General features: G+C 64.1%; 1 protein-coding gene across 7 annotated transcripts in view; it reads right to left on the bottom strand.

The window, feature by feature from the left end:
• Positions 1-22,039, bottom strand: part of USP2 (ubiquitin specific peptidase 2) — a 58,127-nt gene that overhangs the window by 29,610 nt on the left and 6,478 nt on the right. For 4 of the 7 annotated variants that reach the window (XM_075909508.1, XM_075909511.1, XM_075909509.1 and 1 more), the window contains one exon: positions 14,402-15,183. In XM_075909508.1, coding sequence (XP_075765623.1) covers positions 14,402-15,183 — 782 coding nt within the window. Of the gene's footprint in view, positions 1-1,904; positions 2,206-14,401; positions 15,184-20,956; positions 20,978-21,391; positions 21,528-22,039 lie in introns of those variants that run through there. The other 3 variants (XM_075909510.1, XM_075909513.1, XM_075909514.1) reach the window with 3 other exon arrangements.

Below are 22,039 nucleotides of genomic sequence, written 5' to 3'. Positions count from 1 at the left end.
AAACAACCGAGCCACCACCAACAGAACCGAACAACCGAGCTACCACCAACAGAACCGAACAACCAAGCTACCACCAACAGAACCGAACAACCACCAACAGAACCGAACAACCACCAACAGAACCAACCAAACAACCGAGCCACCACCAACAGAACCGAACAACCGAGCTACCACCAACAGAACCGAACAACCACCAACAGAACCAACCAAACAACCGAGCTACCACCAACAGAACCAACCGAACAACCGAGCTACCACCAACAGAACCACCAACAGAACCAACCGAACAACCGAGCCACCACCAACAGAACCGAACAACCGAGCCACCACCAACAGAACCGAACAACCGAGCCACCACCAACAGAACCGAACAACCGAGCTACCACCAACAGAACCGAACAACCGAGGTGTGGGCGCTCTGCTCCTCAGAATTTCTCCTGAGTGGCCGCACAAGCGCACAGCTGACAGGAAACACCCTAGCTGGGAGGTCCCCCTACAGTCCCTGCTCCTGCCTGTTCTGTACCGGGAGACAGACAACAAATGGAGCTGGAGCAACTGCTGTCCGTGGGCCGCGAGGGAGCAGCTTGCAGGAGATCAGCCGTTCCCTTGGAGTCCTGGCCTGCAGCCCCCTCGAGCAAAGGGCTGACAATGCTGAGGAGTTGTAGTCCAGCGGGCTCCCTTCCCCATAGTGCCCCCGGCCTTTTTTTGGGACACGGGCAGGGCATGGCGGGGCGAAATCCATCGGAGGAATATGGACAGCACAGGCAGAACACAAGGTGTCCCCACGCGGGGTTCCCTGGACTGGGAGATCGGTCTTGGCTGCAGGGACCCCCTCCCCATCTCTGTAGCCCCCCGGGTTTCCCTGCCGGAGCAGGGCAGGCGGAGCAGCGGCACCGGGCAGCACATGGGGAGCCACAGAGACAGAGCCATGCGAGAGCAGGCAGCTCTTACATAAGCTCCCGCAGCCTCACGCCCCCTTTGCTCTCTCCAGTGATCCCATCTAACAAAGGAGCCAGCCTGCCCTGAGCCTCAGGTGCTGCTGCTCCTGCCTTGGGGGACCCCTGCCCCGGGGCTCCACAAGGGGCCAAGGACGGCCCTGGTCACACCTCCCCTGGGGCCAATGTGGCCCAGGATTCTCTTTCTATCCTGAGCACTGAGGCTCAGGGAAGGGGAAGCGACATGGCCAAGGTCACACCGTGAGTCCGAGCTGGGGAAAGAAGCCGGGGTCCAGACTCCCGCTCCCTCCCTGCTCTGGCCACTAGACCCCGCTCCCTTCCCAGGGCCAGAACCCAGGCGTCCTGACTCCCAGATCCTCCTCGCACTAGCCATTGGACAATACTTCCTCCACCAGCAAAAGCCAGAGGAAACGGATGAATTTTCTGCCCCGGTGACAAGCAGCTCACACTCGCCCACGTGGGACCGATGTCCCAGCGCAGTACCCCGGCCTGCCCCCCACAGCACCTCCTCTCGCTCAGCAGGGACCGGTCCGGGGCGCGGGCAGGGGGCAGTTGCAGGCACCTTAGCACCAGAGGAAGGTCTGAGCCCTTCGGGCAGGGGTCTCCTCGCCGGCTGCCTGTTGCTGTCCCAGGACGGGTGCCCTGTGACAGAGCAGGCTGTCTGAGACTCAGACAAGGGAGCGTCCCTGCCCGCGTGGGGCTCGGAGCCAGGGAGCCTTTGCTCCAGGCTGCAAGGGGAGTGTGGGGCACAGACCCCAGGTGTCCCGCCAGCCTGCTGATGGCGCTCCCCGCCCCCCTGCCGGGCAGACCCCACTTCACCTGGGGCAGGAGGGGTGCCCTGACTCCCTCACATGCCAAGGAGACCCACTGAGGCAGGGCGGGGGGGGGGGAGGGAGGGCAGGTAGGACAACCCGGGCCGCGGGGGGGGGGGGGGTCAGGTCTCTCTACCTTGGTCCTGTTGAGTAGGAGCCCCACGAAGGCGGAGACCACCAGCGATCCCGGCACGGAGGCGCGGCTGGGGCGCAGCTCCTTGGGCAGCGCGGGGAAGGCGGGGGGCTCGGCGGGCATGGTGACGGTGTAGGAATTCCGCATGCTGCCCGGCTCCCGCGGTCACAGCCCGGGCAGGGGGGAGATCCCCGCACGGGGCGAGTCGGGGCGCACTGGCGGCGCGCCCAGGGCGCGGGGCTCTTGGCCGTGCGCTCCCCGCTCCGGCTCCGCCCCGCCTGGCTCCTGCCGCTCCGGGTAAGCCGAGCCGCTGCTGACGGCACCTGGCGGGCTCTGACATCAAGCGGGGGAGGCGCCAAGAGCTCCCTCCGACGGCCCACGCCGCCGCGGGACGGGAAGGGGGAGGCGAGGGGGGCACGCGTGGGGCGGCGCGGCAGGGCGGCCGGCCGCCCTTGTCCGCCCTGGGGGGCTGCGTGTCCCCGCGGCTCCAGAAAACTTGGCGTGGGCTGCCCAGGCCGCGCCCCCCTCCTGTAGTCTCCCCAGGAATTGAAATGGGGGGTGGGGGCTGAGACCATGAGGGTGAAGGGGGGCTGTATGGCACCATGGGGGATGCGGGGAAATTCGGGGGGGTATACTCCCCCATTGGGGGGTGCAGGGAAATCCCCGCCCCCCTCCCTTGGCATGCGACTCCTCGTGCTGCCTGGGGTCTGGCTGGTCCTCTCCCCCTGCTTCAGCCCCTCTCTGCGTCCCCACTTTGTACCGCCGAGGGCAGGGCCGCTTTTGGGTGGGGGGGGGCCACTGACCCCGAGAAAAATCAGTTGGGGGCCACGCTCAAAATCCCCTCACTGGTGGGGCGCCCAAGACGCTCCCCGCATTCCCCTGGCACACCAGAGCCTGGGGGGAGGAAGCCTAGGACATTTTGTGTTTGTGGGGCAGAGGGGCTGGAGCACACGCACAGGCTCCCCCCATGCAGTCAGGGGGGCCCACAACCTCGGGGGCCAAATCCAGGCAAGCCAGGGGCCACATCTAGCCCTTGGGCCTGAGGTTCCCCACCGGTGGCCTAGTGGAATGGGCTGGGAATGGAGTGCCGGGGAGCTCAGGTCATAACACAACAGGAACCGGTTTAGAGACTCTCTTGCCCTTTTCAGGAGTCTGCTGGGTCTCCCATCTCCCCCCCCCAAGTTTCTCCCGGCTTGCTTCTCAAATCCGACAGGCACATCCCAGCATGGCACAGCCCACCGCCCCTGACAAATTGTCGCGTTCTCCTTTTTACTGTATAATTATAAAATAAATCACCGGGAACGTAAATAGGGTGCTCACATTTCGGTGTGGAGCAGACGTGGGCAAGTGACAGCCCGTGGGCGGTGGCTGGACTGTCAAATCTTTGAAGCCAGCCCTGCTCCCAGGGGGGTTCCGACGCATAAGGGCAGGGAGCTCTGCATCCTACCCATGCCCTAAGCACCAGCTCTGCCGCTCCCATTCGCCAAGAACCAAGGCCAATGGGAGCTGCAGAAGTGGCATTTGCAGAGGGGGCAGCGCACAAGAATGAACAAGAGTGAGAGGCCTGTCTGATCTGGGTCTAAGGAGCCTGTCCTTGCCGTAGCCCATGAGTACTGATTGTGAGGCAAGCAAATATGATTATTCCCCTTTCAAAGCTGGGGAAACTGAGGCACGGAGTAGGGGCCAGGACCTGCCTGAGCTTCTCCGGTGAAGAACCCAAGCCTGCTGGGTTCAGGCATCACAGCCTCTCTCAATCACAGTAATACAGTGAGAATTACTGTCTGGGTGAGTCTGTTCCTCGCCTGGCCCGAGAGCCCCAGTGTATCAGGTGTCTTTATCTTCGGCTCTGGGTACATTTCCATTATCAGCTGCAGCGTGGTTCCCTCCTGGGTGTTTGGAAGAACAGACCGGCGGCTCCTGCCCAGCACAAACTGGCTTCCAAGCCTAAGCAACGCGGCTCACGCGAGCGGCCCAGGTCCGGCATGCAGCCACGGCTGTCCTCCTAAGAACCACACCGAGTGAAGCCCCGAAGCTGTGTGTCCTCCCCCCCCGCTTCCAGGAGCCAGGCATGGGAGAGGCTGGGTGGTTTTTTTAATGCTAATTGCTCCAAACTGAAGGCATCCTCCCCCGTCCCCAGATTGAGGTTTGTGCACAGCCAGTCTGGGGGAGCTAACTATTGGTTGGCGGGTGAGAGGACGGCACTATTTCTGGCAGCTTTAAAAATACCCAAGGCGGGGCCAGGTGGTGTTATTCGTCTGCAGGGGACTTAGATTTCTTCATCAAAGTGTGACAGTCGTTTCATTTAACACTGTGTATATGTACACACCGAGAGTATACTGTACACAGACATGGACGCAATGTGAACGCAAATGCCTACAGTTGCTCCCAACTCACAGCCTACAGCGTACACACACACACACACACACACACACTGCATCTGTCCATGCCCACATGCTGCACCCCACAGATGTAGGCGTAGCAGAATCCAGTTCTCCTGACACCGTTTTGGTGGCACTCTAGTTTCTTTTCCAGCTTTTCCTTTTTGAAAAAAGCATTTGTTTAAAAGTTCCAAATTGAGGGATATTACAGGGAGAGGAGCAGTAAGTATTGACCGAGAGTCGACGCTGTGTTTCAAAGCTCTATCACCAACAAAACGCACTGCCACCATCAGTGTTCCCTCTAAGGTTTTCCATCCATGTGCAGAATAAATTTTGTTCTGTGCACCAAGGCATGTGGGGATGTGCACCACACATAGAAACAAGGGGTCTGCAAATCAGCTGAGCAGCATTTGAAGCTCTGCTGGATGGCTGGCCAAGTGCATAGCTTACAGGAAACACTGGAACGTCTCATCAAACTATACAAAGTAAATATCCTCAAGTCAAGGTCTCAAGCAGCATTTCTCTTCCTTTGGCTGTCTGCATGTCAATTACTATAGAGGGAAATATTGTTTTCATTGGCTTGGGTGCATGTGTGGAGAAATCAACATTTATCAACAACCATCTAATCTTTAAAGCTTAAATAAACTACGCACACACTGTGTACACACATATTACATAGATATGCACACGGAGTATACTGTGCACACACAAACTGAGTACACAGCAAGAGACACACGAACAGTAGCATTTATTTCAGACATAGACACACACAAACTCCACACATACATCCGCACACACAGAGTACACGGAACACACACCCGCTGGATGAAGAGACACACACCGAGTCCCTGGGAAACCAGCTCAAACCCCAGGCTTCCAGAGGACGCCAGGCTTCTTAGAGCAAAGCTGCAGCCGACGATGCGGCAGGCAGCAGATGATGCTCTCGACACGGCGCACGAAGCCCAGAGGACGGTGCCCGTGCCACCGGCGAGCTCGGAAGCGCGGCGGCGCTCCCCACGGAGAGGCAGGCCGCATGGCCCGTGGGGAGTGAGCCGAGGGGCCGCCTGGCTGGGGGCGCTGCCGGTGTGGGTCTGTTTGTACAGGGCAAGCACAGAGCGGGGAACCCCAGACACCCTGAGATGGGCCGAACAGGGCTCGCCCTCGGTGGACTCTCCATTCACTCCCCAGGCTGCCGGTTCACCTGCAAACGCCCCTGTAATGTCCCCACGAGGGAGTCGGGGGGCGCGTGGAGGGAAGGGAGGGCAGATACCCTCCACGTGGCCCTGGAGAGCAAGGGGAACACACGCCCTCTCTTCGCCCTCCAGGCCGTGCTCAGAAACAGCCAGCTGGCTCTCGCCCACCCCAGGACAGAGGGTTTGCCCAGTGGCTCCAAGCCTGTCCCCTATGGCTAGCTCAGGCCCCCCTTCTAACGGCCCTCCCCTCTGTTGTTACACAGGCCCAGAGCAACCCACCAGGGGTGGGGGGGAGCCAGGCAGCCCCCCCAGTGCAGCTGTGGGGAGCATCCAGGGCAGATGGAGCCCAGAGGGCCAGGCTGCTCCGGCTCAGCAGGTCCTGCCGCATGACAGGGATCATTATGGGATGGAGCCCCCGGGGGTGAACCTGATACCAGCCCCAGCTCCCGCTGTGCAAACTCGCACTCCCAGGCAGCTCTGCAAGGAGCCCCCTCCCCCCCCCGCAGGGCCAGCCCGGGGCCAGCCGCAGGGGGCTCCCACCCCTTCCCCAGGCCTCGGGGCAGGTTCCCCTGCAGCCCCTGGTCCGAATGGGCCCATCTCCCATCCCAGCAATGCCGGGGCGAGCTAGTCAAAAGACGCCACCCCCCCGGCTCAGGGGCCGAGCGCACGTGCTATTTCCTCTCCAGCGGGTGCCGGCTCCAGTCCGGTTACAGGCGGCGCGGGCTGGGAGAGGGACCCTTCCCCTCCAGGGCACCGGGTCCAGCCTGACCCCGGGTCAGTCGGGAGGAACGTTGTTATTCATGGCAGGCGGCAAACTGCAGGGCAGAGCGGCTACTGCTGCCCCATCCCCCACAGCCCCGGGGGGCACGTGAGGCCTGGCCAGGGCCCCTCCCGCGAGGGGTAACAGGTCACAGGGCCAAAGCCACGCTGCTGCGGTGGCTGCTGGAACTGCAGATTGCCAGTCCGGCTTCCAGGAGCAGGGTTACTGGGAGAAGGCAGCAGGGCTCTCAGGGAGCAGCTCCTGGGGGCAAGGCGGGGCAGGCCCCATGCTGAACCCACCCTCCCCGCTCTCCTAAGACCCCAGGCACCTGCCCAGCCAGCCGCGGGAGGGCAGTGGGTCCAGGCACTGGCTGCAGGCCCATCCCGGGAGCGGGTTAGGAAGGGAGGGGCTGGCGGCAATTTTCTGGGTGGCCGCAGACACTGGATAGTGAATGTTCGGGGCAGTTAATAGGGCAGCACACATCTGGGAGCTCTCCCCACACAGCTGGGCCACTAGGGGGCCTGCCAACCCGCCTGTCCTGGGCCGCTAGGGAGCCTGCCAACCCGCCTGTCCTGGGCCACTAGGGGGCCTGCCAACCTGCCTGTCCTGGGCCGCTAGGGGGCCTGCCAACCCGCCTGTCCTGGGCCACTAGGGGGCCTGCCAACCCGCCCGTCCTGGGCAGCTAAGGGGGCCGCCAACCCGCCTGTCCTGGGCCGCTAGGGGGCCGCCAACCCGCCTGTCCTGGGCTGCTAGGGGGCCGCCAACCCGCTGGTCCTGGGCCGCTAGGGAGCCTGCCAACCCGCCTGTCCTGGGCCGCTAGGGAGCCTGCCAACCCGCCTGTCCTGGGCCGCTAGGGGGCCGCCAACCCGCCAGTCCTGGGCAGCTAAGGGGGCCGCCAACCCGCCCGTCATGGGCAGCTAAGGGGGCCACCAACCCGCCTGTCCTGGGCCACTAGGGGGCCTGCCAACCCGCTGGTCCTGGGCAGCTAGGGGGGCCGCCAACCCGCCTGTCCTGGGCAGCTAAGGGGGCCCCCAACCCGCCTGTCCTGGGCAGCTAAGGGGGCCGCCAACCCGCCCGTCCTGGGCCACTAGGGGGGCCGCCAACCCGCCAGTCCTGGGCCACTAGGGGGGCCACCAACCCGCCAGTCCTGGGCCACTAGGGGGCCGCCAACCCGCCCGTCATGGGCAGCTAAGGGGGCCGCCAACCCGCCTGTCCTGGGCCACTAGGGGGGCCGCCAACCCGCCCGTCATGGGTAGCTAAGGGGGCCGCCAACCCGCCTGTCCTGGGCCACTAGGGGGCCGCCAACCCGCCAGTCCTGGGCCACTAGGGGGGCCGCCAACCCGCCAGTCCTGGGCCACTAGGGGGCCGCCAACCCGCCAGTCCTGGGCCACTAGGGGGGCCGCCAACCCGCCCGTCCTGGGCCGCTAAGGGGGCCGCCAACCCGCCAGTCCTGGGCCACTAGGGGGCCGCCAACCCGCCAGTCCTGGGCCACTAGGGGGCCGCCAATCCGCCAGTCCTGGGCCACTAGGGGGCCGCCAACCCGCCAGTCCTGGGCCACTAGGGGGCCGCCAATCCGCCAGTCCTGGGCCACTAGGGGGCCGCCAATCCGCCAGTCCTGGGCCACTAGGGGGCCGCCAACCCGCCAGTCCTGGGCCACTAGGGGGCCGCCAACCCGCCAGTCCTGGGCCACTAGGGGGCCGCCAACCCGCCAGTCCTGGGCTACTAGGGGGCCGCCAACCCGCCAGTCCTGGGCCACTAGGGGGCCGCCAATCCGCCAGTCCTGGGCCACTAGGGGGCCGCCAACCCACCAGTCCTGGGCCACTAGGGGGCCGCCAACCCGCCGGTCCTGGGCAGCTAAGGGGGCCGCCAACCCGCCCGTCCTGGGCAGCTAAGGGGGCCGCCAACCTGCCGGTCATGAGCAGCTCGCAGACTGCCTTGCTCTTCTGCCCAAGAGGCCCAGAGCACTGAAATGTCACCGCTGGGTTGTCCCCAGTGGTGAGGTAAACTGAGGCACAATCACACGGTCAATGGCCCAGCTCCAGAATCGAACTCCGGAGTCCATGCAGCTTTAACCGCTAGACAACACTCTGCTCCAGAAACCAACAGAATTTGGGAGCCCTGGCTCCTCTGCCTCCTGCGCTAGCCATTAGGCCCCACTGCCCTTCCATGGCTGGGAACTGACTCCCAGATCCCTGCTCTAATAACTCCTCTGATCTCCGACTCCCATCCCCCAGCCTCCTAAATGACGCAGGCCGAGACGGAGGCGAAAGCAGCCCGGGGACAGAGAGCGCACAGCTTCAAAGACGCCAGGGCTCCAAAGCGACCGCGAGTAGCCAGCATGACCTACGCCTCCTGGTTAATGGAGCAGAACCAATGGGAGACCTGGGCCGGTAGCCTCTCCCACCCCCATTCACAAGCCACTTCCGCTGCTTTGTCTTTGTGGCTTAATTATTTTTTAAGATTTTGCTTCTTGGCTTGGAAAAAATGGGAGACCGGAAAGAGAACATTAAACTGCCGTTGAGCCCTGTAGCCTCGGGCAAGGACGGCTGCTCTCCTGCTGCACCGCCTGACTCCACCCGCCCCTGACAGTACCATCGCCACCTGCCTGCGCCCCCACGCCAGGACCAGGGCTGGAGCCAGGCACAACTTCTTTTTAAGACTTTTTTTTGGATGAAAAGTGCAGATTTGGGTCCACCCGAACATTCCAAAGCCTCGTGTCCATTGGGGGAAGTCGACGCCACGACAAAAAGTTTTTAAACCCCCCAAAAGTCAAAGCTTTGTGACCTTTTGATTCAAAATGACCTTCACTTTTCTACATTAAAAATGGGGGGGAGTAAACCTAGTGTCAAAATGCTGCATTTGAGCCAAACTTTTTTTTTGAGGGGGGGCGGTACATTTTCAAAGTCTCAGTAAATTTGATTTTTGATTCACCTTGAAATAATTTCTCCCCCCGGTTCTTCAGACTTGCCAGCGAGTGGAAAATTCCACTGCTCGCCCACTGGGCTAGGCGAGGCTCAGACCCATGGCTGGAAGTGGAGCAGGGTCCGGGCTGAGGTCGCCATTCAGAACATGCTGCGTGCTTTGTGAACCCCAAGGCTCCGCAGGGGCGATCCCCGTATGCTGGTTAGAGGAGCGGGCGCCTAGGATTGGAGTGACAAAAGGGAGAACACCCAAATCTGGACTGTGGAGGGAGTTCCTGGATCAGATCTCAGCAGGCAGGCATCGGTGGCTCCGGGAGGAGCCTGAAGACGGCCCCTCCTGCCTGCACAGTAGAAGCGGAGTCCCTTGCAGGGAAAGGAGGCACACGCCAGGCCCCTGGAGGAGGTGGGAGCGTTTTGCCTCTGGAGCCCAGCAAAAGGGGACTCACAGGACACCAGGAAGGGGCCTGTGAGGCCTCTGATCTGACCCCCCCAGCAAGCAAATGATCGCCGCGAGGGCTGCTGGATGGGTTGCTCCCGGCGTGGGTGCGGTGGCGTCGGCATGGCAGGGTGCCTACAGAGGGGTGGGTCAGAGCCACGCTGCTCGGAGGGGGGCGGCGAGCCCCGTGCTGCCTGTGCATTTCCGCTGGGGAAGCACTGGCATCGCTAGCGCCCCGGAGCCAGGAATTGCGGCTTCCCTCCCGCTCTGACCTACTCGTCCCTAGCGCCCTGCCTGGATACAAAACCGGTATCCCGCGTCTGCATCGACGGCCGGGGCTGTCTGCCGCCACGCCCCCCGATGCGCATCCCGGCGGGGGTAGAGCGGTACCCGTGGACTTGCAGGGCGCTGGGCCTCAGACCGGCAGCCAGGCTGGGCGTGGGATGTGTTGGGCGTGGGGGGGGGAAGCTACGCTGAATACGTCCTGCTCCCTCCTGCCAGGAGCTGCGCAGCGGCCAGGGAGAGCTGGCACCTGTGCAGAGCAGGTGTGTGACACACCCACCCTGCCCGGGGAGCACTGTGGCCCTCACTGGCCGAGCTAGCAGACCCAGAGCCGAGTGCTCTGCAAAGCACCCGGCCCCAGCCACGCTCACCCAGCCTGCACCAGACCACGTGGCCCCCGGCTGGAGCCTGCAGGGATGCAGCTAGGCCAGCGGCTCCTCCCCAGCGTGGGTCGGGTTTGGTTGCCCCATATCCCATCCTGCCCCATGGCCGAGGCCAGGAGTGCTAAATGGTTCCTAGCTACCGAGCGTGGGGGCAGACGGGCCAGGAGCAAACCAATCAGTTCCTACCCTCTCCCAGGGCCCGGCAGGTCATACGCCCAGGGGTTCCGCCTCTGCTGCTCCATGCAGCCGTCTCTGGGGTGGAGCCTCGAGGGGGCTGGCGTAGGGATTCAGGCCGAGAATCGCAGGGCAAACCTGTGTCTCTCCCAAAGCTGCCTCCTTGGCATCATTAACGCAGGGAGGAGCAGGGCTTTGGCTTGCGGGCCTGATTCCTGCACAGGGAGGGGGCTGCCCTGGGAAGGTGGCTCCAGGGGAGCCGTCCCCGCTGGGAGAAAGGCAGGAAGAGAGAGGGCAAGAGCTGAAACGAGAGAGAGAGTGATGGAGGGGGCACCCGACAGGCGGGAGGATTAAGGAGGGGTTAAGCCTGTTATGTAAGGCCTTACATGGCCGGGGCCTGCCAGGGAGGGCTAGAGAGCCCCCCCCCCACCACCACCTCCGTTCCCCTGCCAGGCTGCTGCACACTGGGAGAAGGGCTCAGCTGGGAGGGGAAGGACGGAAGGGGGGGGGGGGTCTCTCCTCCTCTGGGCGGCCCAGCAGTCTCCCCAGCCCTCCAGCGCGGCTTAGTCTCAGCCCGAGGGTTGATCAAGGAAAGGGTTGATCCCAGCGGAGCACGGTGCCCTGGCTATGGAGACCAGCCCTGGTGAGCTGCACGCTCGTGTGAGCTACCGTCGGCGGTGGGTGGGGGGCAGGGCTGTACGCACGTTTGTTCATGTGCAACGCACGCACGGAGGAAACCAGCAGCTGGCAAACCCTCTCCTGCCGCCCGGGGGCGGAGCGCCGCGGGGCAAGGTGAGTCCTCCGCTGCAGAGAACTGCAGGAGCAGCCAGCCGCTGTGAGGGGCACGGTGTGGCAGGCTGGGTCCGGCCCGCGGGCCATATCTGGAGCTAAGCACTACGGCCCAGAAAACCCCTTGGCCAACACAGCGGCTCCAAGCCCCCTCCTGTCCCCAGGGGCTCCCACGTCGCGCAGCTGGGAGGGGAGCGGGCGGCTCCGGGTCCTGGCCGGCGTCCCCGGCGCACGCGGAATGGTAACTGGCACGAGCCAAACCCGCCGCCGTCGACGGGCGTCTCCAGCTCCAGCTAGGGTTACCAGATGGTTTAAAAAAAATACCAGACACACTTGGTCTCAGATCGTGTGTGTGTGTGGTGGGGGGAGACCGGCCGGGAGGGGGTCAGGAGGAGCAGGGCTGGCCGGGGGAGATCGGGAGGTGTGTGTGTGGGGGGAACCGGCCTGCGGGAAGCAAGGCTGGCCAGGAGAGGGTTAGGGGGAGCGGGGCTGGCCAGGGGGAACCGGTCGCCAGGGAGTGGGGCTGGCAGTGGGGGAGCGAGAGCAGGGAGAACTGGCTGCCGGGGAGTGGGGCTGGCCGGGGGGGGGGGAGAGAAGCAGGAGGGGGGGAACTGGCTGCTGGGGAGCGGGGCTGGCCGGGGGGGGAGAGAAGCAGGAGGAGAGGGAACCGGCCGGCAGGGAGAGGGGCTGGCCGGGGGGGGGGGGGAGAAGTGGGAGGGGGGGAACCAGCCGGCAGGGAGAGGAGCTGGCCGGGGGGCGGGAGAGAAGCGGGAGGGGGGGAACCGGCCGGCAGGGAGAGGGGTTGGCCTGGGCGCACGCAGATCCCAGGGTGCTGCCTGTCCAGCGCATGGTCCTGGCGGGGCGCATGGGCGAGTCTGGCCCCGGGGATTCTATCCCACCCCCGCCCCCGCCCCGCACTGCCTGGCTGGCAGACACGCTCACGCCGTGCACAACTACATACTGAGACTCACGATACTAATAAAACCGTCACTAGAAAAGACGGGACATTTCTATGCCTGGTATTTTCTCCAGTTGTTTCCCGGGCAGAGAGCTGAGATACCGGACTGTCCAGTTCAAAACCGGACCCCTTGGTACCCCTCGGGGTGGCGCTGCCCAGCCCGGTGATGTCACCAGCGCACCCTTCCCGAGCGGGGCGGATTCGGGCGACCGCAGAGAAGCGACTGTGCCGAAGCCAGAGGCGGGGGGTTGGGAGTGGTGTCACTGTCTCCCGTGCAGTCCTGCCTGGCAGCGTCCCCGGGCACGGCGGCCCCTGCCCGGCTCTGCCAGTGCCCTCCCTCCGGCCCTGCTCTCTCCCCAGCCTGCAGGCCAGACTCCCCAGAAACCAGCAGCACAGACTCCCAGCGGGGTGAGCCAGGGGAGCTGCCGTCTCAGCCTGGCCGCAGAGGGAGGGGCTGCTGGCGCAGGGTGAAGACCTCCAGCGGGGTGGAGCCCCCAAAGACCAGAGAGGGAAGCTTGGAATTCAAAGGGCAAGTGGCTGGGCAGCTCACGGTGCCCCAAGCAGGTCTCCGCATCCGCCTGGTGCTCTCTCCGACCCCAGCGCTTACGTAACAGGTGTCATTGTGCAGGGAACACACTCACGCAGCCTGCCAACAGGCAGCCGCGGAGCGGAGCAGGGCTGGCTCCAGGCACACCTAGAAATCGCTCGGGAGCACGTCCCGGCAAGAACCCAGTGACCCCGCTCTGCCCTGCCCCTGCTCTCCGCACGGGGAGAGGGTGGGGGAGGGAAGCGCCCGCCGTGTGTCGCACAGGCCCGGGGTGAGCCGGCATGGGCCCAGGGCAGGGGAAGCGCAGGGAGGGAGGCGCACGTGTGTGCGTGCACCCGCAGTGAAGGGCTCTGGCACGTCTCGGAGTGAGCACGTGCACACTCGTCTCTGGCCACGGGCGCGTGTGCATTCACGTGGGTGTGCACGTGCGCAGGGACCTGCCCAACGAGGCACGAGGCAGGGCTCCACAGAGGATCTGACTAGGAGGAACTCGGCAACCCAGCCAGGGCCTGGGCCACACGTGGCCAGGCAGGAAGCAGGTGCCCTGCCACGGAACAGCGCTGCCTCCAGCTGGCTCTTTGCCCTGGGACGGAGCCCACAGACCTCGGTCCCACCCCGCCGCCGTGGCTGAGTCCTTCCCGGAGGGATAGAACCAGAGCGGGGGGGGGGGGGGGGAACTGCTGCCCGGGAGCCCCCCCCCAGGGCACACCCCTCCTCTCTGAGTGGCACGAGACGGAGCAGCCCCTCTGCTGCTGGGGGGGCAGATGGCTTAAAGCCCACAGGCTCCGCCAATCCAGCTGGCCCCTCTCCAGAGGTACGGGGAATCTGGGAGGAGCAGTTCGGGGCCAGGGCCAGGCCCGCGGCCGCCCTCCCTCCCTCCCCTTCCTCAGCCTTTCGGGCCTTAGCCACGTGGCCCAGAGGGACCCCAGGTGGCCAGACAGTGCCAGCAGCGGGGGAGCGAGAGGGGGTTTGCTGGTGGGAACTCAACAGAGCTGCTGGCCTCACCGCACCTGGGCCAGCCCCAGCTGCAGCTGCTGCTGGCCCAGGCTGTGTGGGGACCCCTAGTGCAGCCCGTCGCTCCAGGCCCCAGTTCCCCTGGGAACCCGAGGGCACGGTGCTCTGTCCCCCACGCCCCACCCAGCCTGGCTGCAGACGGCACTTCGCCAAGCCCCGGTGTGGATCAGCCATGGGCGGGAGGCAGGGCCAGTCCTAACCCATTGACGGCCCCGGGCAAACGTCCGGCTCACCCGGAGGGTTGCCAGATGGTTTAAAAAAAAAACACTGGACAAAAATTTGTCACCAGGGAAACCTGAGGATTCGGGAGGTCGGCCCGCCCCTAAGGCCGGCTGTCGGCAGCCCCTTGAAAATGGAAGGATGTTTTGTTCCAGCCCCATCCGCGAGTCCAGCCTGGCTCATCCCCTGCCAGGCTGTGGGGCCGTATTGCCCTGGCGGCAGGCAGGTGGGCTGAGTGGCGGGGGCGGGGCACGCACAGCGTTCGGCTCCAGATGTGGGGGAAAGGAGGAGGCGGCTGTGACGCGTGGATCAGGGAGTGGGTTTGCTCTAGTCTTGTCTCTCGCCTGCTCTCCCACCACTGCCCCAGGGACAGCCACGCTCCTCCCTCTCCCCGCGGTGCCCCCCCGCCAACACGAGACCCCCCGGGCTCAGACGGCAGCACCTACCGAGAGGTCCCAGGCTGGGGAGTCCGTCCGGCTCTCGCTCCTCTCCCACGGCTGGTTGGGGCAGCGGCTGCTGGGCCGGAGCGTGGGGGTGAGCACTTCTGGGGTGGGACTGTAGGAGCAGCTGGGGGTGCGGCTGCCTTTCCTGTTGCAGGACTCCAGGTACTCCTTGACGTACTCGGAGCGGCTGGCGGCCTGGTACAGGCTCTGCAGGGCGCACAGCTCCTGGCGGTTGCGGGCCAGGAGGGGGGCGCGGGGGGGCGAGTCCACACGGTAGGCCTCAGAGGTGTGCAGCCCGGCAAACTCCCGCGCCAGGTCCGAGTGGCTGCTGGACTTCTTGCGGCTGAGCACGGCCGGCGCCGCCACGTAGCTGGTGGGGCTGCCGGAGGTGCCGGCGTAGGCGTAACACGCCCCCCCGCTCAGGCCCCCGCTGCCCAGCGGCCTGGCCAGCGTGTGGCCATAGCCCAGGCTCAGCCTGGTGCCGGAGTCGGGGCGCAGGGCCAGCCGGCCCGCGTCGTAGCTGCTGGTCGGGGAGGCGCCCGAGGTCCGGAGCCGGCTGGAGGCCAGGTAGCTGCAGGGCGGGCTGGGCCGGAAGCTGAGCTTGTCCTTGTCCGGGTACGAGGTGGCATAGCCGGAGCTGTAGGAGGAGTAGGAGCCGTAGCTGGTGGGGGATTTGCTGTAGGAGGAGGCTGGGTAGCGGGAGGCGTCTCCATAGCGTTTCAGGGGGGAGGAGAGCTGGGACATCCTGGAGACCGGGGCTCCGGGGACACCACTGGCGGCATTGACTGCAAAGCAGGAGCACAGCGGGTGAGTCCCTGCCCCGACCGGCCCCCGCCCCAACCTACTGGCTACAGCCGGCCCCATGCTCGGAAGCGGGGGGGCTGGACTCCCTGTCCTAGAGACCCGGCCCCATGCTCGGAAGCGGGGGGGCTGGACTCCCTGTCCTAGAGACCCTGCCCCATGCTCGGAAGCGGGGGAGCTGGACTCCCTGTCCTAGAGACCCGGCCCCATGCTCGGAAGCGGGGGAGCTGGACTCCCTGTCCTAGAGACAGGCGGGGGCTAGACACCTGGGATCTGCCCCCACGCCCCAGACTGAGAGAGGCTGGAAACCCCCAGCGAGCCAGCATCCAGGGCAGGTGGCCCTACCATGGCAGCCTGGAGCCGACGTGGCCCACGTAGCTGTGCGGGTGCAGTCCCTGAAGTGGCACGACAGCCCGCCCCCCTCCAGAGGCACCGGCGGGGCTGGGGTGTTGTGGGGCAGGGCCCCGCACGCCCCACAACGGGGACACAGCAGCTGGCTGGATACGGCCCCATGCCCTGCACAGCAGCGCAGGCTCACTCCGCGGCAGTGGGACCGGGCTGCCGGAAGCCATGGCCGCCAGGCTCCCAGCGGGACTGATGACAACGGGGCTGCGAGCCAGCCAGACAGCGGCCAGCGGCAGATGAGGGGAGGGGGGACTAGCCGAGGGAGTGGGGCACCAAAGGGGCACCCTGTGTCCTGAGGGCTGGCTGGGAGAGGCTCAGGCGGGTTCCAGAGGGGATTAGACCCCCAGCCAACCAGCCCCACTGCCTATGTCCCCGCTGCCGGGGCAGCACCGGCTCCCGCGAGCCGGGTCCCAAACGCAGAGGGTGAGCAGAGCAGCATGTGCCACACGACCCCCACAAACGTGAACCCTGCTGACTCCATGGCAGGGAGGGAGCCACCTGTTTAGGGGGCTGCAGCTTAGACCCATTTTGCACTGGGGCCAACGGCAGCCCCATGTGCAGGGCAGGGCCGCTCACTCAGAAGACGAGGACCTTGGTGACTCTGTGGTGCTCTGGGCCCCTGTGCAATGCTGCAGCTGGGCAGTGAATGTGTGTGTGTGTGTGTGTGTGTGTGTGTGTGTGAGTGTGTGTGTGTGTGAGTGAGTGTGTGAGTGAGTGTGTGTGTGTGTGTGTGTGTGTGAGTGAGTGTGTGTGTGTGTGTGTGTGTGTGTGTGTGTGTGTGCACAAGCGGGGGGGATGGAATTCCTTCCTGACCCCATTCACCAGTCCACTTAAGCCTTGGAGCATGAGTGTGGCGGGCAGATTTATGGCTTCCCGTCTTATCGTGAGCCCAGGGCAGCCCAGCCTCCCTGCCCCCCTCCCCAGTACAGCCACTGCACTTGACTCGGTGACCTCTGAGGCTCAGAGATGACGCAATCGCTCGCTGATCCCAGCCGGGTTCACATCCCGCCGGGGGTGGGGGGGATGGTGACCGAGAGCTGGTCCCAGCTGGCAGCTCTTTGGTGGTCACATGGGAAATGAATTTGTCAGGTCTCAGGCCAGTTCCCAGGGGACATCCAGCACCACCAGAAATGCTGCGAGCTGACCCTTTGGGGGGGCACTCAGCAGAGAAACCAGGGACGGGATGGGTCACGGACCCCCCTCTCATTCCCAGCCCATCCCCAGCTCTGAGGTCCCCCCCCCCCGAATCTGCCACCACGACCCCACTATGTCTGGAGAGATGGTGGGAAATTGCTAGGAAGCTTGGCAGCGCCCCTCCCCCCTGTCAACCCCCCGCTGGGGGCGAGGACCTCACACACACAAGGGAAGTGCTGTCCTCTCAATTAGACACACAGCCCGGACCACAGCGGGTGCTGCAGTGACACCAGCCGGTGGCCGAGGGAGCCGCAGGGACAGGCGGCAGGAGAGCAGGAGTCTAAAGAGAAAGCAAGGGCCTGTATTCCGGGGGGGGGGGGGGGGGGGGGGTGCGCACAGCAGCCCTGGGGGAGCAGGCCAGGAGCAGTCGCCCCGGGCTCTTCTCTGAGCCCTACAATTCCAAGTGCTCTCTGCATAACCGTAACAACGGCGCCTCGCGCTGCCCCACAGAGACGCCGCTAACTCACTGCGCTTGGGTCCCAATCGCTCCCGAAGTGGAGGGAGGTTTGGGGGCTCAGGCCCTTCTCCACTGATGGGGAAACTGAGGCACGCGGTAGGGCACGGACTAGGCAGGCCCTGTGCCCAGGAGGGCTGGCTCTCAGCTCCCTGCTCTCACCCAGCATGTGGGAAGAAGGCTGAGAGGGGAACCACTTGGCCACAGGTTATGAGCCAAATCAATGGAACAGGGGGAAGAGAACCCCGATCTCACCCAGTTCTGAGCCTTACCCCTCCTCTTCCTCTGCCAGCGAGAGCCTCCTCTTCCCACGGACCACCCAGCTGCCCCCGCCTTGGCGCTGCCGGGCCCCGACTCACCCAGTCTCCCGCCCCCGATCTCAGCTCTGTCCCCTCATCTCCACGCATCCACAACCTCATTACAGCCAGCTCGCGGCCCATTCCTCCCTCCCTATGTGCTGGAAGGTGTGTGTGTGAGTGCATGCGTGTGTGCACGCCTGTGAGTATGTGTGTGTGTGCATATGACTGTGTGTGTGAGTGTGTGCGCGCACACGTGAGTGTGCGCATGTGTGCATGTGTGCAAGTGTGTGCGTGTGTGCGTGTGTGTGAGCATGTGTGTGCATGAGTGTGTGTGTGAAAGTGTGTGTGTGCACGCACATGACTGTAAGTGTACACATGAGTGTGTGCATGCTCATGTGAGTGTGTGCATGTGAGCGTGAGTGCATGTGTGCATGTATGAACATGTGTGTGCATGTGAGTGTGTGCAAGTGTGTGAGTGCACGTGTGTGAGTGTGTGTGCGCGAGTGTATGCATGTGTGAGAGTGTGTGTGCAAGTGTGTATGTGACCGCAAGGGAGGTGTGTTCCCCCGTCACATGGAGGGGCAGGCCAGTGGGGCTGGGCTCTGGGAACGAGAGAGAGGGAGGAGGAAGTGGGGGAGGTCCAGGGCCGGAGGATGAACCCGTGCCCGGGTGAGGGCCTGTGGGCCGGCGTGGCGTGACGCAGGCTCCCTGCTCCGCTGCACCTGACCCTGCCGCGCGCTAGCTGCTCCCATCAATAATTCAGCGCCAGGCTGGAGCCTGCGCCCTGCCTCCCCCGCCCGCCTGGGCGAGCCGACGGGATGCCCGGCTCTACGGGATGATTTCATCCGTTCCCACGCCCCCTCGCCTGGGCGGCGTGTTCCAGAGGCAGAGTCTGGGGCGGCTGTGCCACGCTGCTGAGCGGGCCGGAGAGCGTCCCAGCCGGAGGGAGCAGCCGGGGCCTGGAGCCGGCAGGAGAGCTGAGGGACGGGTGTGCTGAGCTGGGGGGAAAGGGCTGCTGCCCCGGACAAGCACAGCGCTAGGCAGGGATGGCCACGTGCCAGAAGCCTTTGCCACCTTGGGGACAGTTAGGACTCTACATACGCATCCTGGGGAGCTCAGCTGCCCAAAGGCTAAAGCTCCCATTCGGTCTGCAGCCCTCTTGGAGGTGGGGGAGGCTGCACCCCCCAGGGGGCATCAAGCACCAGCTGGGGGCCAGCGAGGCTCGTCTCTGGCCTCAGCATCCTGCCCCATCCGGAAGGGGTGCAGCCGAGCCCGCACTACAGAGAGCAAAGTGGAGCTCGGATCAGAGAGCTGCCATTTGGGCTGCCCTCCCACGTCTAGCCCCAGGGGACTGAGCCCAGACAGGGCAGGGGCCCATGGAAGGGCAAGGCCTGGGTCCCCGGCCTCCCCTGGTATCAAAGAGACACTCACCCACGGCCCCCGTGGTTTGGCGTGATGCAGAGAAGTGACTTGCCCAAGGCCACCCAGCGAGTCAGTGGCAGAGCTGGGAATAGCCCCCCCCAGGAGCCCTGAGTCCCGGCGCCCAAGAGCACACTGTACACTGCGGTCATATGGGAACACGGACGGGCATGCCAGAGGCTCTCTCCCCTGCCCTCAGTCACCCCACCAGCTGCCTGGAGGTCATGAATGGCGGGGCCCCCGGGCCCAGGGTGGACCGTGACCAGCACAGGACACCCCCTCCTGCTCTAAGCCCACCAGTGGCTCTCAGGCGCCTCCAGGGGAGACTCCCAAGTCCGATACCATCCAAGACCGGGGTTAAAATCCTGCCCAGCTCAGCCCAGGGACGAGCTGGGGCTGCCTGGGGACTGGGCCCTACCCAGGAGGGACACTTGCTCCTGGCACAAGTCCATTTGGGTCGGAAAGTGGCTGGCCAGGGCCAGGGGGAGTTACACCAGAGGGGGCTCCAGGGATTTACCTGGTGGCTGGGGGGCAGAGGGACCTTCCAGGCGGCTCCGCCAGCCCTGTCGCTCCCTCCCTTGGCTGGTTTTCAGGGCAGCGGCTCACAGGGCCAAGAGTCCCTGGTCACCAGGGAAACCATCCTGAGTCCAAGCCCTTTCTAGGCGGGCTCTCTGGGCGCCTGGACGCGCTCCAGCCTGGCACGCTCGCTGCGAGTGACAAGCACAGACAGGCTGCCCTCTGCTCCGCGGGGGGGCACAGCCTGCGGGACGCCCCCCCCCGACTTGTGCAGCGCCTGGTTTGGGGGATCTCCCGGCGCTTGGCGGAGCTGTCCACCGGGGTGCTCCCCCACGCCCAGGAAAGGGGTAAGCTGCTCTCCGTGCCCAATGCACGTGAGCTCAGGGAAGGGAGGGCCCCGGCCTGGGGACGCAGAGCAAGTCGCTGACGAAGGCTTGGGAGACTCTGACCACTACAGGACACTCCCTCTGGCAGGCAGAGCAGAACCCACACGTCCGGACCCTCAGCTCTGGCAAACAGGCTCGGGACCCCCTTCCAGGCTAGTAGCCATTGACGGAGCCATCCTCCTGGAACGTAGCCCGTTCTTTGTGAACCCTGTTCCAGCCTTGGCCCCCTAGACACCACTGCCCCATTCAGAGCCAGTCACAAGGCAGGAGTCACAGCGCTGGGCCTTCTGTTCTAACCACCAGACCCTACTGCCTCCACATACAGCTACAGGAAAGACCTCTTTGTTTCTCTAGACCAGGGTTTCTCAACTGTTTTTGTAATGTACCCCCTTTAAAAAAAATTCTAAGTACTCCCACTACCTACAGTTTTCAGGCACACAATTTTTTTCCTACCATTGCAACACATTCGTTTAAACAACTTCATCGTAGCCGGGCAGGGGATGACATTTTTGGGTGTAAAAAGTACAAAAAGAAGAAAGCGCTGTAAAACTTCCAACAAACATTCAGTTTTCTCCAAATTTCAGTTGTGTTGACGTTCCCCCCGGACGTCTCTCGGATACCCCTTGAGGGTACTCGTACCACTGGCTGAGAAACACTGCGCTAGACAGAGTGGGGGAGAAACTTCCCCCGTCTTCTGCACTGAAACCTCCAGCCTCATCCAGCAGATGCCTCCGTCCCTCCCAAGCCGGCTCAGCTGACTAAGCCATTCCCCCAACAGGCCATAAGGAGCCAAGATCCATTCAACCCACTCTGCCCACCATCAGCCCTCAGGACCGGGTGTGTTTCTGTGTCCCTACACCCGGTGCTGGAGGGGAACACCGTATCGCCCACCTGGCCTGCTTCCCAAGGGGCGGGGCCATCCTGTCAGGAACTGGGAGGGTCTCCAATTTCCAAATTTGGCTCTAGATTCCTACCCAGCTCCCTCAAATTCTGGACTCAGCTCTAGTCCGTCCTGATCGCTTCCACCGAGGCAGCATAAGACTCAGCCCTGGAGGCCCCGTCTCCAAGTGCACACTCACCCCACCTTTAAGAGGCGCCCCTGTGGTGCACCCACCAAGGCAGGGGTTCGGCGAACCAAGGCGGGCCCCGTCAGCTGGCAACACGCTCTCCAGATTTTCCACTGGCAGCCGAGTGAAACTGAGCCGTGGCCGAGTGTGAAACCGGAGTCAGCGGGAGGGAACGTTACAGATCCGCAGGGACAGGAGCTGTTTCACCAGCTGTGCTAACCTCGCGCAGGCGCTCCATTGGTCGGGGCTCAGCAGCGCCACCGGGAGCTGCCAGCCACCAGCGAGACGAGTTTCCCAGCCTCAGCCCACACAGCAACAGGACACAGACCCGGAGCGCCTCCCAGTCAGGCCCTATACAGGTGTGTGAGAGTCCTGTCGAGTGCAGGGAATCACTCCAGATCCGCATCGAATCCGACCTGCTGAACCACTTCCCCTCCCATCCAGGAATTTACCTGAGATCCTCATCCCCATAGTCTATTGTCCGCAGGATCTAGCAGATCTAACCCGGAACCTCTGGCGAGCCGTGAAGCCCCATGCAGCCACAGTGGCTGCCTGGCTGTTTGGCCAGCTCTCTTAGCACCCGGCTTTTTCCATGCCGCTGTCATCCCCGAGTAAGTAGGAAACTATTTATGAGCCAAAGCAAGCCCGAGTGCCCAAACCTGTTGGGCAAGGTGGCTGCGGGGTGAATAATCCTCCTGCAGGCAAACGCACCAGTGAGACACCCGGCTCTTCCCTGCCGGAGCTCAGCCCCTTTTGCCACGAGCGGGCCAGATGGGCTGGGCTTCCAGCAGGAGTTTCCCTCGGCCCCGTGATTTTGCTTCGAGGAATGCAGGAGGGTTACAAAGATGCCGCCTGCTCCTGGTGGAGGGGCCCCCACCCAGGACTTGGGGGCGCTAAACGCCATGAGAGCTCAGCCCAGATCTTGCTGCTGGCCGGCCAGGCTTGGAGCCAGCACAGAGTTTGCAGTGTTGAGTCCATGACAGACCCCTCGGTGCGGCACAGTGGCCGGTCGGTGCCTGCTAGGGACTGTCCAAGCCTCCAGGGACCTCCCTGGATCACTCTCTCTTCCCTGCTGCACCCTTGTCTCTGACAACCACTTG

This window comes from Pelodiscus sinensis, chromosome 26, assembly GCF_049634645.1.
Source record: "Pelodiscus sinensis isolate JC-2024 chromosome 26, ASM4963464v1, whole genome shotgun sequence".
NCBI classification, from domain to species: Eukaryota; Metazoa; Chordata; order Testudines; family Trionychidae; genus Pelodiscus; species Pelodiscus sinensis.
The sequence above is the reverse complement of the archived record's forward strand: the minus strand, read 5'-3'. Positions and strand labels throughout refer to the sequence as shown.